This window comes from Ranitomeya imitator, chromosome 8, assembly GCF_032444005.1.
Source record: "Ranitomeya imitator isolate aRanImi1 chromosome 8, aRanImi1.pri, whole genome shotgun sequence".
NCBI classification, from domain to species: domain Eukaryota; kingdom Metazoa; phylum Chordata; class Amphibia; order Anura; family Dendrobatidae; genus Ranitomeya; species Ranitomeya imitator.
The window spans coordinates 170,997,136-171,014,816 of NC_091289.1; the positions used below are offsets into that span (position 1 = coordinate 170,997,136).

A 17,681-nucleotide genomic window follows, 5' to 3' on the forward strand; every position below is an offset into this window, starting at 1 on the left:
TTAGAAAAGTTACCAGTATATGGATTAGAAAATATGACTCAATAATTCGTGAGGAAGAACTGTAACTTTTTTGCCTATTTACGGACCTAAAAAGAGATTACTCTCAAAATGTGTATGATCTTTCCTGAAATCAATAAACGAATTTAAAAAGAGATTACTCTGCTTTTCTCATTGTGATCCATAGTATTGTCTATAGACCCTACCTCATAGGTCATGTTTCATATGTCCTAATAGGATGTAATTCCAGGAGGTATCGTGCTGGGATAAACCCCTTTAAAGGGATGAACCAAAAGTAATATTGATTTTCATATTAAATTTCTCTCTATCTTAATAATAAAATAGTTTTTCTCACCCTCACCCTTCCTTCTGTAATCTAAATGCTTTATTTTACTTTTTTTTATCCTATTTCCATTTTGATGAAGCTTTGTTTGAGAATCCCCAGTGCATGCTGGGATACTCAAACAGGACATCATCAGGGGTCAAAGGCTGCAGTCCCCCCCCCCCCTGAAATTAAGTATAAGTAACGTTAGTTTCAGAGGCTGGATTAGTCCGTGCTGCACTGAGCATGCATCGGCTGTCAATTCTGATGTGTGCTCAATACAACATCCCTTCTTAGGCTATGTGCACATGCTGCAGATTTTGCTACGGATCGGCAGCGGTTTCCCATGAGTTTACAGTACCATGTTAACCTATGGGAAACGAAATCCGCAGTGCACGTGCTGGGGAAAAAAACGCGAGGAAACGCAGCGGTTTATAATCCGCAGCATGTCAATTTTTTGTGCGGATTCCGCTGCGGTTTTACACCTGCTCCAATAGAAAACTGCAGGTGTAAAGCCGCAGCGGAATCCGCAGTAGAAACCACGATAAATTCACAGGACAAACCGTAGCCGTTTTGCACTGCGGTTTTTCCAAATCCGCTGCGGAAAAATCCGCAGTCCTTCAGAATACGTGTGCACATACCCTTACAGTTCAATATTCTTCTCAGTGTACAGTGACAGTGCACTCCGTCACCAACTATAATGAGAAGTGATGAGTCGGCAAGAGAGCGCACCGTCAGTGCACATTGTAAGGTGAGAACGCAGCAAGCAGAGATCAGTGCCGCCCCCGAAAGTGAAATCAATTGTCTCTTTTTTATATCAATAGAATAAAAAAAATTGCATTTTACAGTACATCCAGTTTTAATGTTCTCACATAGGAGTAGAACTTATAAAACAGAATACAAGGGTTATAAATCATATATACATGAGGTCTGTGCTGCAATTACTAAGTGTTATTAATACCTACATTAAAATATATTGTGTATAGATATATCTATATATAAAGTACAATTTTCAAAGTGCCTTAAGTTCGAACTTTGTCACATAAAATGACAAAAACTGCAGACGATAATATAATACTATAACATACAAACAATTATACAAGAAAAGATTCATTAAATTAGAGCAGGTTATGTAGACTGTAGACAGTGCGGAGCAGAGCTGAGGGTCTCTAAGTGTCCGTGTAAATGGATGGAATCTGGGGGAGACAGTGGTCAAAGGCCGCATTCGGAAAGAAGTCTCTTTCTTGGGAGCAGTTGGTCCTGCCGCTTTCAGGGACACAATGTCCATCATACCCTTTGGAAAGAAAAAATAAATCTGCACTTAGACAAAATACACTAAGTGAATGACTTGCACAAGACGAGTTACATTGCTTTTATTTTCCAAAGCTTTCCTAAAAATGTGAGCATAAGGCCGGAGTCACACTACAGCGAGATACGGCCGAGTCTCGCAGGTGAAAACCCAGCTCTGGCGCCGGCACTCCGGAGATCCATGTATTGCTATGCGGCCACATGCTCCGCTCCGGAGTGCCGGTGCCAGAGCTTGTTTTTAACCTGCGAGACTCGGCCGTATCTCGCTGTGTGTGATCCCGGCCTAAATCTGATTGTTTTCTGTGAGAACATAACACTCTTTTTCTTTACACAAGTATTATGGTAGGACTTCTTGTCCACACTAAGGCCTCATTCAGAGTTATGTTTTTTTTTTACAGACCCATAGACTTCAATGGATAATTTTGATCCATGACTCGGACATGTGTCCGTGATTTACTTTTGCGAGCACATGGTCTGCAAAAACCACTATGTAAGTAGCATGTCACTGATAGAACATGTATACAATTCACGGACATCTGAATGAGGCCTAAGGGTAGGTTCACAAAAAGGTTTTTGACATTGACTTTTCTGGCTGAAAAATCCACCTCCAAAAACCATATAAAGGAGTCTACTTTTCGACTTTGCAGAGACTTCCGATCATGCGCATGCGGGTGTATGTGTCTCGACTTCAGAGGATCAATGATGAGTGGGGAAGAAGCATGCATGTGCGAGGTAAGTATGACTCTTGCGATGTCGCCGGCGCTGGTAAGTTATGTTATCACGCCAACAGGGGCATGATAACATGCTTAGTGTGCTGACTAGTCTGGGGACACTAACGCCCCCTTGACTAGTCCAATAGTCAAAGCCCTCATTTACATATCATAAACGGACTTTAGAAATACTATTTCTAAAGACCTGTTTATGTATGTAATATTACACATGGACTGATAGGCAGTGTGTCTACATATGCAGACACATGAGGTTCTGGGGTCACGGGGAACCTGACAGGCTCCTTTTCAGCAAGTTGAAGATGAAATGATCTCTAAAAGGCGTAAAATTAAAGATGACACATTTCCTTTGTATTTTAGGCAAATGAATACCGTATTTTCTGATGTATAAGATGACTGGGAGTATAAGACGACCCCCAACTTTTCCATATAAAATATGGAGTTTGGGATATACTCGCCTTATAAGACGGGGGTCATCTTATACTCCCAGTCATCTTATACGGCGTGTGCGGTGCGGATGGTTCCCAGGGTCTGGAGGAGAGGAGACTCTCCTTCAGGCCCTGGGATCCATATTCATGTAAAAAAAAGAATAAAAATAAAAAATATGGGATATACTTACCCTCCGACGGCCCGCGGCTCTCATTGGTGCAAGTGGCGGCCTCACTTCCTAAGGATGCATTGAGCGAAGGACCTTCCATGACGTCACGGTCACGTGACCAGACACGGGACCGCGACGTCAAAGGTCCTTCGCTCAATGCATCCTTAGGAATAGAGGCAGCCGCTTGCACCGCTGAGAGCCGCGGGCCGTCGGAGGGTAAGTATATCCCATATTTTTTATTTTTATTCTTTTTTTTTTAACATGAATATGGATCCCAGGGCCGGAAGGAGATTCTCCTCTCCTCCAGATCTTGGGAACCATACAGAACAGCTCCCTGCACACGCCGTACCCGGCATATAAGACGACCTCCGACTTTTGAGATGATTTTCAGGGGTTAAAAAGTCATCTTATATGCCGGAAAATACGATACATTTTCATCTTTTACATTTTAAAAATTACAAAAAGGAAAATTGGCCAATGCAAATGTTTGTGCACCCTTTGAGATTTGTATGCTCAGAAACTTTGACCAAGGTTTCAGTCCTTAACTATCCTCTTTGGGTTATGGCTTGTTCACTATCATCGTTAGGAAAGGCCAGGTAATGCAATTTTCCCAGCTTTATGAAAACCCAGCCTCCTCTAACCTTGTGCCAAAAACAGCGGCCATGGGTTCTTCTAAGCAGCTGCCTAGCACTCTGAAAATGGTGGAGGCCCACATAGCAAGAGAAGGCTATAAGAAGTGTTTTCAAGCTGCCTTTTCCTCACTTTGAAATGTAATTAAGAAATGGCAGTTATCAGGAACAGTGAAGGTCAAGATAAGGATCAAAATGATAATGGGTATGTATGGAGAAAAAAAAAGTACAGAATTTCAGGAAAAGAACATCTCGTCAACCATTAAGCATGAGAGGTGGATTAATCATGCTTTGGGGTTTTGTTGCGGCCAATGGCTCAGGGAACATTTTATGGGTAGAGGGAAGAATGGATTCAATGAAATTTCAACAAATTCATGATGCAAACATAACATCATCTGTAAAAAAAGCTGAAGTTGAAAAGAATGGCTTCTACAAAGGGATAATGATCCTAATCACACATCACAATCTACAATAGGATACCTCAAAAGGCGCAAGCTGAAGGTTTTACAATGGCCCTCACAGTCCTCTGATCTGAACATCATTGAAAATCTGTGGTAGACCTCAAAATAGCAGCTCAACCCAGGAATCTTACAGAACTGAAAGAATTTTTCAAGGAACAATGGATGAAAAGCCCTCAGACAAGAATCGAAAGACTCTTGGCTACAAAAAGCGTTTACAAGCTATGATACTTGCAAAAGGGAGTGCTACTAGGTACTAACCATGCAGGGTGCCCAAACTTTGGCATTGGCCAATTTTCCTTTTTTATATTTATAAAATGTAAAGATGTTCACAATAACGGTAATTTTGACCAGGGGTGCCGAAACGTTTACATGCCACTGTGCATTAAAATATATTATGTATAGATATATCTTTATATAAAGTACAATTTTCAAAGTGCCTTAAGTTCTAACTTTGTCCCATAAAATGACAAAAACTTCAGATGATGATAGTTTAATACTATTAGTGATGAGCGAGTATACTCGTTACTTGGGTTTCCTCGAGCATGCTCGGGTGGTCTCCCTAACAAACAGGCAGCCCCCACATGTATTCAGGCTGTCTAGCAGTCGCAAATGATGCAACTGCGGCGACGAAAACTAAATCTCTGAGCAAGCCAAAATACTCGGAGACCACCCGAGCATGCTCGGAGAAACCCGAGTAACAAGTATACTCGCTCATCGCTAAATACTATAGCATGCAAACAATTCTACAAGAAACAATTCATTATAGTAGAGCAGGTTACATAGACTGTAGACCATGTGGTGCAGAGGCGAGGGGCTCTAAGATCTGTACCTGTGTTTGGTGTGCCTGGGCCATGGTACCGATCTGGCTCCAGCGCTTCTCTGTAGCATTCTGGATACTGCGCAAAACTACCTTGAAATTCTAAACAAATAAAAATAAACTTCTTATCTTCAGCGCTAAATACATTACAAAACTCAGGTCTTGTATCAATCCATTATTTTTCTTTCTCACTTTTGATACATTGAAAAGATTGTCTGGGTATATCATATTTATGACTAAACCGCAAGATAAGATTATATATAAGATTATTGGGGCCCAACAGCAAAAACATCCACTGATCAGTCATTAGGTCCGGCGGTAGCTGTAAAAGTGAACGGTGTTAAACAGCATTAAACGTCCTATCACAAGAATTCTCCTAAATAGGAAATGATCTGCGGGACACGGCAGCAACCACTGCGGATATTGCAATTCATTAAAGCTGGCATTGTGCGCGCCAGTCTTAATGAAAGGCATGCTGGAGTAATTGATTTCTATTATAAAACACAATACAGGTTCATGGTTTAAGAAAAAACATGCCCCCCACAACTGATCTGCAACTTTCTACTTATGCACAGTGTATACAGAAAGCTGCTAGTCAGTGGTGTGGGCGTGGTTATACAGGGCTCAGCATTCAGAGCTCTGCTAGATCTGCAGCAAATAAAACGGATTTTTTCAAAGCTGCAGCACCCATTAAAGTAAGTGACACATAACTGGAATCAGGGTTTCTGGCCCTACATTATGCTGCTCAGATGGGGTAGCAAAAACCTGGTGACAGATTCCCTTTAAATAGCCAGAACCAGATGTTTTTTAGTGACTTGCTTGTCACGGCCACAGTACCTTTATGAGTCGCAATGCGACTGCATTGATTTGCATTGCACTATGACAACATTGACTACACAACCTGTCTGATGGTAAAAAAAAAAAAAAATTGCTGTGTAGCCCCAATATTATAGGGCCAAACTGACTCATGGAAACCAATACATCTGCTCACATATGCTCCTGGAACAATGCGTGGAGGAGAGTGTCTGCAATATTACTACACTTTCAATAATTGAATTTTAGTTTCAGGAATCTCACTGGAAAATATAAAAGAAAAAGTAAAAAGAAGAAATAAATTACATTTACAGATTATAACATGTTTTATACCTTGGATTTGGGGAGCTGTAGGACTCTGAAATGTGCGGTAATGTTTCCCCACTAAACATTGCTCTCCATGGTGAGATTTTTGGTGGCAGCTGGGAGAGGATCCTCGGTGTAGTAATGAAGACGAGACTGTAGACTTCATAGGGCCGGCGAGATGACTGAGAACATGGGGAGACATTCTGTGAGACACACATAAGAGATGACAGCGTCATTCTAGAAGGTGCGGTGCCGCATATTTCATAATTATTGCTCGCGATCTTCATAAAAAATGAATTCTGTACCAGTCCCTGTCCTATTTATACATGGACATCATCTACCTTGGCGTTTATTACTGTTGTAGTCTTGTATATAATGTGGTTACAGAACTGTTCATTTGCAAATCCGTCTGACATGAATCACTTTACTTTGGCTATGAATCACTTCATTTGCTATCTCCCAGGTGGCTGGCATACTTATACCTCATGTCATGCTTAGATTGTAAGTGTTAATTGGTTCCCCATGTTCTTGTGGATCAATATATTGGAATGTCTCAATATGTGGGGCAGCTTCATGGCTCTAGTCCAGGTTCTAGATCTGCTTGTTCAGAAGTCTCCTAGATCTTCCTCTGATAAGAATATCGCAATCTGTATAAACGCAGTGGTTGTCGCTATCGTGACAATGCATCTTTAAAAACTTTTAAGGTAAAAATGTATTTTCTTCTCTTCCCTGGATGGATAAGGACGATCAACTAGGGGTCAGTGGCTCCGGTACGTGAGGTGACAGTTTCCTCACGTACCGGAGACACTGACACACGTAGACACATTAAAATAAATGTGTCTCTGCAGATGTCAGCGTGTTTTCACGGACCGTGTGTCCGTGTGCAAAACACGGAGACATGTCAGTGTTCGTGGGAGCGTACGGATCACACGGACCCATTAAAGTCGATGGGTCCGTGTAAACACGTACCGCACACACGGATGCCGTCCGTGTGCTTTTTTTTAAAGTCAGGGTTAAAATTAAAACAAATTGTTTCAATACACGGACACACGTACAGCGCACGGACAATAAACTCCGACACACGGATGGCCTACGTGCACACACGGACACGGATAGCTTCGGGACCGTTTCTTCCGGTACCGGAAATATCTGGACGTGTGAGACTGGTCTTAGGCAAAACGCATGTGAACATCACACAGACGTAAAAAGCGAACACATGGATGAAATATGGATGAAAATCAGAGGAACATCAGATTTTTCATACTGTCATCTGTGGCTGGTATTATACAGTGCTGCTCATCAGGTGACTAGTCCAGTGGGACGTCTATTCACCCAGACTAGTCCAGCCTAGTGCTGCAAACACCCCTTTGGGGCATGATTGACATTTTCCATGCTGGTTTTCTTCTCAGCCCCATGAATCCAGTGCATGCACACAATGTCTTATTAGTTATGCTGAAACTTTTTGATGACTTGATCTGAGTGGTGGAGGTTCCTGGGCAATTACTCTTCTGCCCTCAATGGTAACTGCACACTTCAATATGTCAAGTTCATCAAGCTTCTGGTATTCAGGGAGCAAATTGGGCCATATAGTCCAAGGTTGGTACTGCGCCACCCAAACCGATGGAGCTGGGGGGTGATAGACACTATCTAATTCATTAGCTGCTTTGAGAGCATTGACATTAATACATTAACTGGTGTACGTGCTATAAGCGAATGCAGTAATGTAACGATTTACCGACTGGTTTGTAAATCATGCCTATAAAAATTGTCAGGCCTGGAAGCTCCATGCTGAATGTTAGCGCTGTAAGCTCCATGTTTCCTGAGCTGCTCAGACATTAATCACCGCAGGTCCCTGAATATATTCTACATCATGGTCTTCAATCATTAAGACGAAAACTGTAACAAACTGACCACTCTCCACAACTCCGGCCACTGGTCTCCCTCCCCCCAGAGTAAACAGGGCTCCTGATGCTGTCACATCCTGCCTGAACATTTGCAAGTAAATTAGTAGGTAATTTTACAGAAATATTTAAATGTCTACAGTTACGAGGGAAGGAGGGGATTGCGCTTATTTTGGCTCAGAACGTAACGCACAAATGTATTAACCCCTTAAATCTTGCACATAGCTTTTGGCCACCTCAGATAAAATTAGTGGCATGCTATTTAGGTTTATAAATGAATGTATAAATTAACACCAGAAAAGGCAATAATGTCCAAAAATTAACCTTGTTCTTAGTGCTGAGCTAACAAAACTGATTGATGGACATAGGAAACCTGTGAATATAAATTTAGATACACTAAATGGACAAGAGGTGTTCCATTGTCACAGAAGTATAAAATCAAGCACCCAGCCATGCAATCTGCCTTTAGTTTCAACAGTCCCGTAGACAATGAATGGAGAGGAGGTTGAGCGTGCGCCATCTCTGCTCTGAGCGTGCAGACGTAGTGTGCACTTGGCTTTAGGACTCATTAAGACGTCCGTTGTTCTTGTACAACTGCTATCCGTATTCTTCATGGATAGACTCATACATATTTTAGTCTATTGGGCTGTTCACACGCCCATTGTGTTTTTGATGTCAGAGAGGTCCATACAAAACTATGGAGTCTTGTCTGACTTTGATCAAAATCGTGGATCAATCAATTTATGGGTCCATAAAAAAAATTAAACCGCAGTCATGTGCTTTCTGTTTTTGATGGACTGTTTCATATTAAAATGTTGAGAAAAATAATTTTTTTTTCAATCCAAGAAAAACTAATGAAACTCAGACCAACTCTGATAGTAAAAACTGACACACAGATGGATGAAACTGATATAAAAAAACACTGACAAAGCTCACAGGGCTCATACTCACTTGCGCGAAACTCGGATGAGTCTCGCACGGCAATATCCGGCGCTGCACCTGGCACAGAGGAGCGGAGCGTGCGACTGCATGTATTCCTATGCGATCACACGCTCCGATCTGACTGCCGGCAGCAGCGCCGGGTATTAACATGCGAGACTCATCCGAGTTTTGCGCAAGTGAGTATGAGCACTAATTTTCTCGTACAAAAAAATCACTGACTTCTGAATGAGTCCCCTGTCCTGTAGATAAGGAATAACTTACTATTTTAGAAATAATCCTTTAAATCAGTATAAAATATTAAATTAATATTTATTAAATAAATATTAAACGGCTATTAGGCTAAATCCACATGTTACGAAAATATTGCGCTTTTTTCCCTTTTTTGTATTTTTTTCTTCTGCAGGTGTCTGCACCAAAATACGGAATAGCAATCTACTCTGATTATTGTACTTTTTCCTGCATTTTCTTTCATGGATTTTTCACTTTATTTAAAGGGAACCTGTCACCCCCAAAATCAATGGTGAGGTAAGCTCACCATCATCAGGGGCTTATCTACAGCATTCTGTAATGCTGTAGATAAGCCGCCAATGCTACCTGAAAGAGGAGAAAAAGAGTTTAGATTATACTCACCCAGGGGCGGTCCTGCTCCGATGGGTGTCTCAGGTCCGGAACAGTGCCTCCCATCTTCATTCCATGACGTCCTCTTCTGGTCTTCACGCCACTTCTCCGGCGCAGGCGTACTTTGTCTGCCCTGTTGAGGGCAGAGCAAAGTACTGCAGTGCGCAGGCGCCGGAAAGGTCAGAGAGGCCCAGCGCCTGCGCACTGCAGTACTTTGCTCTGCCCTCAACAGGACAGACAAAGTACGCCTGCGCCGGAGCCGCGGTGTGAAGACAAGAAGAGGACGTCATGGAATGAAGATAGGAGGCGCCGGAGCGGACCTGAGACACCAATTTGACCGGACCAGCAGCGGGACTGCCCCTGGGTGAGTATAATCTAACCTCTTTTTCTCCTCTTTCAGGTAACACGGCGGCTTATCTACAGCATTATAAAATGCTGTAGATAAGCCCCTGACGACGGTGAGCTTACCTCACCATCGATTTTGGGGGTGACAGGTTCCCTTTAATGATTTATTTTGGTCATATTTGATGCAGCGGTTTTTGCAATTGTTTTTATTACATTCGTTTTTCAGACTTCCCATTCGAAGGCAGTAGAGAAAAAAATGTATCATAAATAACACTAGTTCAACAGAGTTTTTAAACGCACAGTGGTCATAGTTTTTCACAAAATCACATCCAATTTGATTTTACTATTAAACGGAGTAGATTTGTGCATGAAAAAAATACAGCAGAAAAAAGCAGAATTTACTGTACACTATGTGGGAACATGGCTTATAAGGGTGAAACATTCTGTGAAAATTCTGTTGTTCCTCTGCAACATAATAAACCTGCTGCAGGTATTAAAATCCACAGGAAGCTCCTATTTCCGCACAAGAGAGGTGTTTTAATAGACGTGTCCACTTGTATTGTACTGTAAACTGCCACAATTTTTTCTGTGCTGAACTCAAGTCGCGAATTGTGACAATTCTGCTGTGTCTGAATGTGGCCTTAATATACATCCATAAGTGATTGTGTAAACAGTACCTCTCTAGAACGCTCTCCGCAACAGATAGTAGACAGTTGGTCGGTGAATCCAACGCAGGACATCGTGACGAAACTGCAGAGGCCGGAGACATTAAACCAGGACTTTCTATGTTCTGGTTATTGGAGCACAGACTATATATCCCTGGAGTATAAACAAAAATAAAGAAACTATCAGTACAGAGTAATATGTAAAGATGGTCTGCTATGAAAGAATGTTCTGAATTGGATCCTGGAGATCCCATGCTTTCTGACCACTTTTATCATACTGAGCATTGCAAGCAAAGGTGTAACGTAAAGCTCCTGGGTCCCAATGCAAAATCTACAACAGGTGCCCCCCAGCAGCAACGTGGCATATACACTGCTCAAAACAACTTTGGGAACACTTGCACAACACAGTATAACCATATGACAATTTATCTGTAAGAATATCAATCTGTCCAGTTAGGAAGAATAAGTCATTGTGAATCATTGTCTCCTGCTTTGGTGTAATTGAGAGTGACAAAAGGAGCACTCGGGAAGCAGCAGCAAGACAACGCAATAAGGGAATGGTTTAGGTGATGGCCAAAAATAGCTACCGTCTCCTTATCCTTCCTTCCCGATTCTTCTCTAGTTTTGCTATTGTATTTGTAATTACTGGGGCCGTACCTGCAGCCCATTTAGGTTGCACAGCACCTCCAGGATGATACATCCATATGTGCCATCGTAATAACGCTGTATCTCCCAGTGCAGTCTCAAGAGCATGGAGCAGATACCATGACACTAACTGTTAAATGAGGAGAGCCGGACCAGTACGGAGAAGTAATCTGTCCGCCCGATCAGCGATTTGTCGGACTCGAGCGCCAGGTAGGCAGCACACCGTTCGACGATCCCTGACTTTGAGACAGGTTGCCCTATCTGTTCCCCTAATAATTGAGTCCCCCACTACCAGCATCTGTCTGGCCTGCCCAGCTCTCCTATTTCCCTCCTTACTGTAGCAGTTACTCCTCCGGCTTTTAGAGGACATGCCTGGCTGCAGCAGACTTGAACGTCTCAAAAGGCCATGGTGAATGTTATGCTGCCTGCAATATCATACACAGACCTCCCAACCGTCCCGGATCCAGCGGGGCAGTCCCGAAGAGGCTGAGACTGAGATTCAGTGCGGGAAAACTGCTGTCCCGCCCGTGACCGCGGGGCAGACTTTCAAAATCGGAACATACAGCATGACTGATTTGGCAGTGGGTTGGATAGTGTGGGGAGGTGTATTCTAGAAGGGTCGCACAAATCACCATGTGATAGGCAATGGTGACCTAACTGCTGATAGATACTGAGATACATACCTCATTCTCAGACTTTACACTGGTGTAGTGTGTCCTGGGTTCCACTTGGTGTAGGACAGTGCCCAACCAGCTGCAACCTCCTACTATGTGGCCTCCCTTCTAACACTCTCACACCCCTCCAATCTATTCCTAAAGTCTGCTGTCCAACTCATCCACCTGTCCTCTCACTATGTAAGTTATACAGTGGGGCAAAAAAGTATTTAGTCAGTCAGCAATAGTGCAAGTTCCACCACTTAAAAAGATGAGAGGTGTCTGTAATTTACATCATAGGTAAACCTCAACTATGGGAGACAAACTGAGAAAAAAAAATCCAGAAAATCACATTGTCTGTTTTTTTAACATTTTATTTGCATATTATGGTGGAAAATAAGTATTTGGTCAGAAACAACCAATCAAGATTTCTGGCTCTCACAGACCTGTAACTTCTTCTTTAAGAGTCTCCTCTTTCCTCCACTCATTACCTGTAGTAATGGCACCTGTTTAAACTTGTTATCAGTATAAAAAGACACCTGTGCACACCCTCAAACAGTCTGACTCCAAACTCCACTATGGTGAAGACCAAAGAGCTGTCAAAGGACACCAGAAACAAAATTGTAGCCCTGCACCAGGCTGGGAAGACTGAATCTGCAATAGCCAACCAGCTTGGAGTGAAGAAATCAACAGTGGGAGAAATAATTAGAAAATTGAAGACAGGGGGCGTGGCCTAGCTTCTGCCATGTGAAGTTGCAGGAGCTTTGAGCTCTCTCACAGTTCTCCAGTTTAAGCGGCAAAAACTCGACTTAATGAGACAAAACGGAAAACTCTTGACATCATTCAACGGCCTTTATTAACAGCTTCAAAAAGAGACTAAAACCGGCTTTCTAGCAGGAGTATAACCGGGTCTATCACAAAAGCCCTTCTCTGTCTGAGGAGAAGTGTGAGGCCGCCATTTTGGATCCGGCATCTCCTCCATACTGACAGAACACTAGGTGCAGCTCATCGTCTGTGGAGAGGAGTCCCCCTTCCAGGGGTCTGACATAGAGGAGGAGGTGAATCCCCTTAAAAGCAACCGAATGTGAAGACTGGAGTGAAAACTGAACGGGGGAGTTTCCCTGCGGCTGCATCGCCAAGGACACTGTCGGCCATGACGGGGGACCGAAGGAGGAACCGCACTCCTCACAAGGACCAGCGGTGAGTGGATCCCCCGCCGTTAACTGAGGCTCCCTCCCCACGTCTGATCAACTGCTACCTGAGGCGCGGCCAAGTATAAAGAAGGGGTTTTACCCCAAGCTTGCCAGCAGGAGCCAGAGCTGTGGAAGTTAATATAAACTCTGCTTATATAACCACCACCTCAGCGCTAATATCTGAGGAGACAGGGGTGCTGTTTGGGTGGGAAGCCTGCTGTGGAACATTACAAAGTATAACATATACCCTCTAATAATCAAGTGATTGGGAGCCAGGCTGTGGAACTGTGGTCTGCAGAGCACACGCTCTACATAAAGAGGGAGGGAAGTGCTGCAGGGGATATCGCCGTTTATTGCAGGCTCTGTGGATGGAAACAGAGAATAAATCTCTCATAACCTATTGAGTTTAGGGTACATAGTGCCTATAATTAAACCTGGATTGGTGACCTCTTTCAGCATCACAGCTCCACCTGGTGGCTAAATAAATATTTTTCAGTGACAACAGAGAATCTGAGGGCAATTGCTCCATTTCTTTTTAGTTTTGGCACTTAAAGAGACAGTACCGAATTTGGGATATATATGAGATACACGGAAGTTACTTCTCTTGTCTTCTTAAATACTTAAAGCTGAGAATTTGACTGCTGAAAAAAGAGGATTTAATCCAAATAAATCGCCTATTCATCACAACTCCCAAATGGAACAAAGGTCTGAAAATAAAAAATCACTACAAGACCAAAAGAAAACCTCTGCATCTTATTCCAGATCATACACAGATATTCCTAACCTGCTGAGCCCAATTAAATTTAGATCTCCCCAAAAAGCTGACGATTGCAAAACTCATAAAATAACAACGCAACCAAACGGTGCTAAATCCACTTCTCAAAAAGCCGCCCCAACTCAACGGTCTAATCCTATCAAAACAAATCTAGATACTAGGAGCAAAAATCCACCCTCTGCGACAGTTGTCTCTTCAACATCGAGTCATCGAGTCACTGTCTCGGCCAAGAGAGGAGCACCGGAGGAGAGAAATTCGGACTCTGAAAGTAAAAATAAAAAAGAACGACCAGAACCAGAACCAAATACTCCAAAAATGAGTCACGAGGAAATATTCTATCAAAAAATAACTTCACTAATTGACGAGAAATTGGATAAGGGCTTTGCTAAACATAATGCCTTTTTTGAGGAGGTCTGCAGAGGCTTTACCCAAAAATTGGAACTCTATGAAGCCAAGATAACTGACCTTGAAAGTAAAACAGATTCACTAACCAACCAAAATATTGTGTTAAAAAGGGAAATTAATGACCTCAGAACCAAAATGGCAGATTTAGAGGACAGGAGTCGGAGAAATAATTTGAAAATTAGAGGTATCCCAGAGGAAGTAGGGCAATCAGAACTACCAGAATTTGTCAAAACTATCTTCAAAAAGACAATTCCAAGCCTCAATGCCATAGATTTATGCATAGACAGAATCCACAGACTCCCTAAACCCAAAGGCATCCTAGTAGACAAACCAAGGGACACGATCCTTCGTCTTCACTTTTTCGGCACTAAGGAAAAAATACAGGATTACGTTAAAACCAAAGGTTCACTCCCGGAACCTTACCACCAACTAAAGATATTCACGGATCTCTCAAAACACACTCTGGACACCCGCAGGTCCTTCAAGCCTTTAACAGATATTTTAAGAGGGAAAAATATCCAGTACAGATGGGGATTCCCTACTAAGTTGATGTTCAGCTACAGAGACAAATTTGTTGTGATTAACACCCTGGAAGAAGGCTTGGCACTTTTTAAATCCCACTCCTGATTTTATTTTAGGGATCTAAAGTGACTTCGGGAAATTTATGGCTATCACTGTCTCAATAATAGCGGGGTAATTGTGAAGAGCTAATTTTTCACGAACTTTTCCCCCAAAAGGTCGAAACTTCCTTAGGGAAAAGACCCAGGTTTTTTTTTTTTTTTTTTGTTTGTTTTTTGAATTTCTTGTTCAAACCAGCTATATTGCTTTGTATTTGACTAAACTGTTAGTTTTTGATTATTAACTTTATTTTTTTTTTTTTTTGGTGTTCCTACAGCTCCTTTAGTATACCAGGTTATGCAGCTAAAATGTATGTCCTACAATGTCAGAGGGCTTAACAGCCCATGGAAGAGGTACACGTTGTGGAAAGAAATCAAGCATTCACAGGCAGATATCGTGTGCATTCAGGAATCGAAATTTAAGAAAGGTAACCAACCAAACTTCACTCACAAAGATTTTCTACACTCTTTCTCATCTTCATCACACAAAAAAAAGGCAGGAGTAATTACGTTAATAAAAAATACAGTGCCATTCCAACTTATTGAGGAGGTGGTAGACCTTGCCGGCAGGTACCATATTCTGATATGCGAGATTAACTCGACTCAATGTACAATTGTCAACTTGTACTGCCCTAACACAAAACAACTGAGTTTTCTCAATAAAGTAATGAGGAAAATCCAACCAAAAAAGAAGGGCAACCTATTCATTCTAGGAGACTTTAATATGGTGCCTGACGGAAATTTGGACTCCACTTCTCCAACTCGCCAACTATCAAATGACCTTAATAAATGGATTCAGAATAACGAACTATACGACACATTCAGATGTCTAAATTCTTCATCCAGAGAATACACACACTTCTCATCGGTACATAAAACTTCTGCGAGAATTGACTTGGTTCTCACAGATGTATTCACCCTCACTAAAATAAAAAATTCATCCATACTAGACAGGTCAATTTCGGATCACTCTCCCATTGTATCAGAAATGTGGATAGGCCCATTTTTTAAAAACTCCACTCTATGGAGGTGCAATAATTTCTTATTGAACATCCCAGAATACAAAAACGAAATTGTCACGACTTTAAAACTATATTTCAGAGAAAATGATACTGGGGAGATGAACCCGCTCACAGTGTGGTGCGCCCATAAGGCGGTAATAAGGGGGAAATTGATTCAAATAGCAGCAAGGCACAACTCCAAAAAAAGAGAAAAAATTAAATCTATTCAAAAACAAATAAATACAAAGGAAAATGATCTCTCTAAAACAAATACAAAATCTCAGCAAACATATAGGGAAATCCTCAATTTGAGACAGGAACTAAACAGGGCTATTCTTGACGATTTCGACAAAATCGTTAAGGTATCAAAGTTTAAAGTGTACTCTGAGACAAACAAACCAACGAGATTTATGATGTCAAAACTGAAGAGTGAGAGAATTCGTAGCAGAGTATACAAAATAAAAAATGCAGTCGGAGATACAAAACAACACCCGACTGATATTGTAGAAGAGTTCGCTTCCTATTATAGAAAACTATACAATTTAAACGGAGAAAATGCAATCCCTCAACTAGACCCCCCAAAAATAATAGAGTTTATTAATAAATTACAACTTCCAAAAATTAGCCCATCAGAATTATCACAACTAAACTCACCTATATCAATCTCAGAAATCACAGAAACGGTAAATTCACTAAAATTACAAAAATCACCGGGTCCGGACGGACTAACAAATGAATATTTCAAAAACTTTGCTGATGTGCTTACCCCTTACATGGCAAAAATTTTCAACCAGGTTTCAGGGGGAGGGAGCTTCCCGGAGGAAATGTTAGAGGCCACTCTCATTATGATTCCCAAGACTCCAAGTGACTTAGAGGAAGTGAAGAATTTTCGCCCAATTTCCCTGATAAATTCAGACTTAAAAATTTTTTCCAAAATATTGGCTACAAGATTAAAAGGAATCCTACCAAGTCTAATCAATGCCGATCAATCAGGCTTCATAGAAGGTAGACAAACTTCGGATAGCACTAGGAGGCTTATCAACATAATCAATAGAATTAATTCCACTCGAACCCCCTCAATTCTCTTAACATTAGACGCCGAAAAGGCGTTCGATAGGGTCAACTGGTCCTATTTAAAAACTGTTCTACTAAATTTTGGTTTCAACAACAAATGGATAAGAACGGTGTTCACTCTGTACTCCCGGCCAAGCGCCAAAATTTACATAAATAACACCTTATCAAAACCATTCTATATAAATAACGGGACAAGACAGGGATGCCCCCTTTCGCCACTGCTATTCGCCCTGGCGATAGAACCATTAGCCGAAGCAATTCGCATAAACCAAAAAATTACAGGGATCAATACACCGTCTAAACAATTTAAAATAAGTCTATTTGCAGACGATATGCTGCTATCACTAACAAACCCAACACAATCCATTGCAACATTGCTTGAGATAATAGGAGAATTTTCACAAATTTCAAACTTTAAAATTAATAACAGCAAATCGAAAATCTTGCAATTCTTCCTTACAAACACCACAATAAACTCTATTAAAAACATCTCAGAGTTTGGCTGGGAAGAGGAACAAATATCACATCTAGGTATTATATTCAAAAAAACAATACGTAACACAGTACACGCAAACTGTGAGACATTTCTGGCCACTATCACAAAAGATCTCCAACCATGGGGGAATATAGGACTGTCATGGATGGGCAGAGTACTGGCGATAAAGACAGTGATCTTACCGAAACTTTTATACATTTTTAGGGCTCTTCCTCTTACTTTCCCAATGTCATTTTTTAACAGCTGCAACAAAAAAATCTCCTCATTTGTTTGGGGTGAAAAGAGAGCTAGAGTAGATAGAACAATTCTTTATAAACATAAATATAACGGAGGAATGGGAATTCCAAACATTCTAGCATACTTCCACGCCAA

General features: G+C 41.6%; 1 protein-coding gene across 3 annotated transcripts in view; it reads right to left on the minus strand.

Moving 5' to 3' along the window:
* Positions 1-1,167: 1,167 nt before the first annotated feature.
* The window catches only part of GLIS1 (GLIS family zinc finger 1), a 121,493-nt gene continuing 104,979 nt past the window's right edge, over positions 1,168-17,681 (minus strand). For 2 of the 3 annotated variants that reach the window (XM_069737839.1, XM_069737841.1), the window contains exons 7-10: positions 10,463-10,604; positions 6,007-6,182; positions 4,873-4,962; positions 1,168-1,613 (exon numbers count right to left, since the gene is read on the minus strand). In XM_069737839.1, the coding sequence (XP_069593940.1) occupies positions 1,489-1,613; positions 4,873-4,962; positions 6,007-6,182; positions 10,463-10,604 (533 nt within the window). In that variant the 3' untranslated portion in view covers positions 1,168-1,488. The remainder of the gene's footprint in view (positions 1,614-4,872; positions 4,963-6,006; positions 6,183-10,462; positions 10,605-17,681) is intronic. The other variant, XM_069737840.1, reaches the window with a different exon arrangement.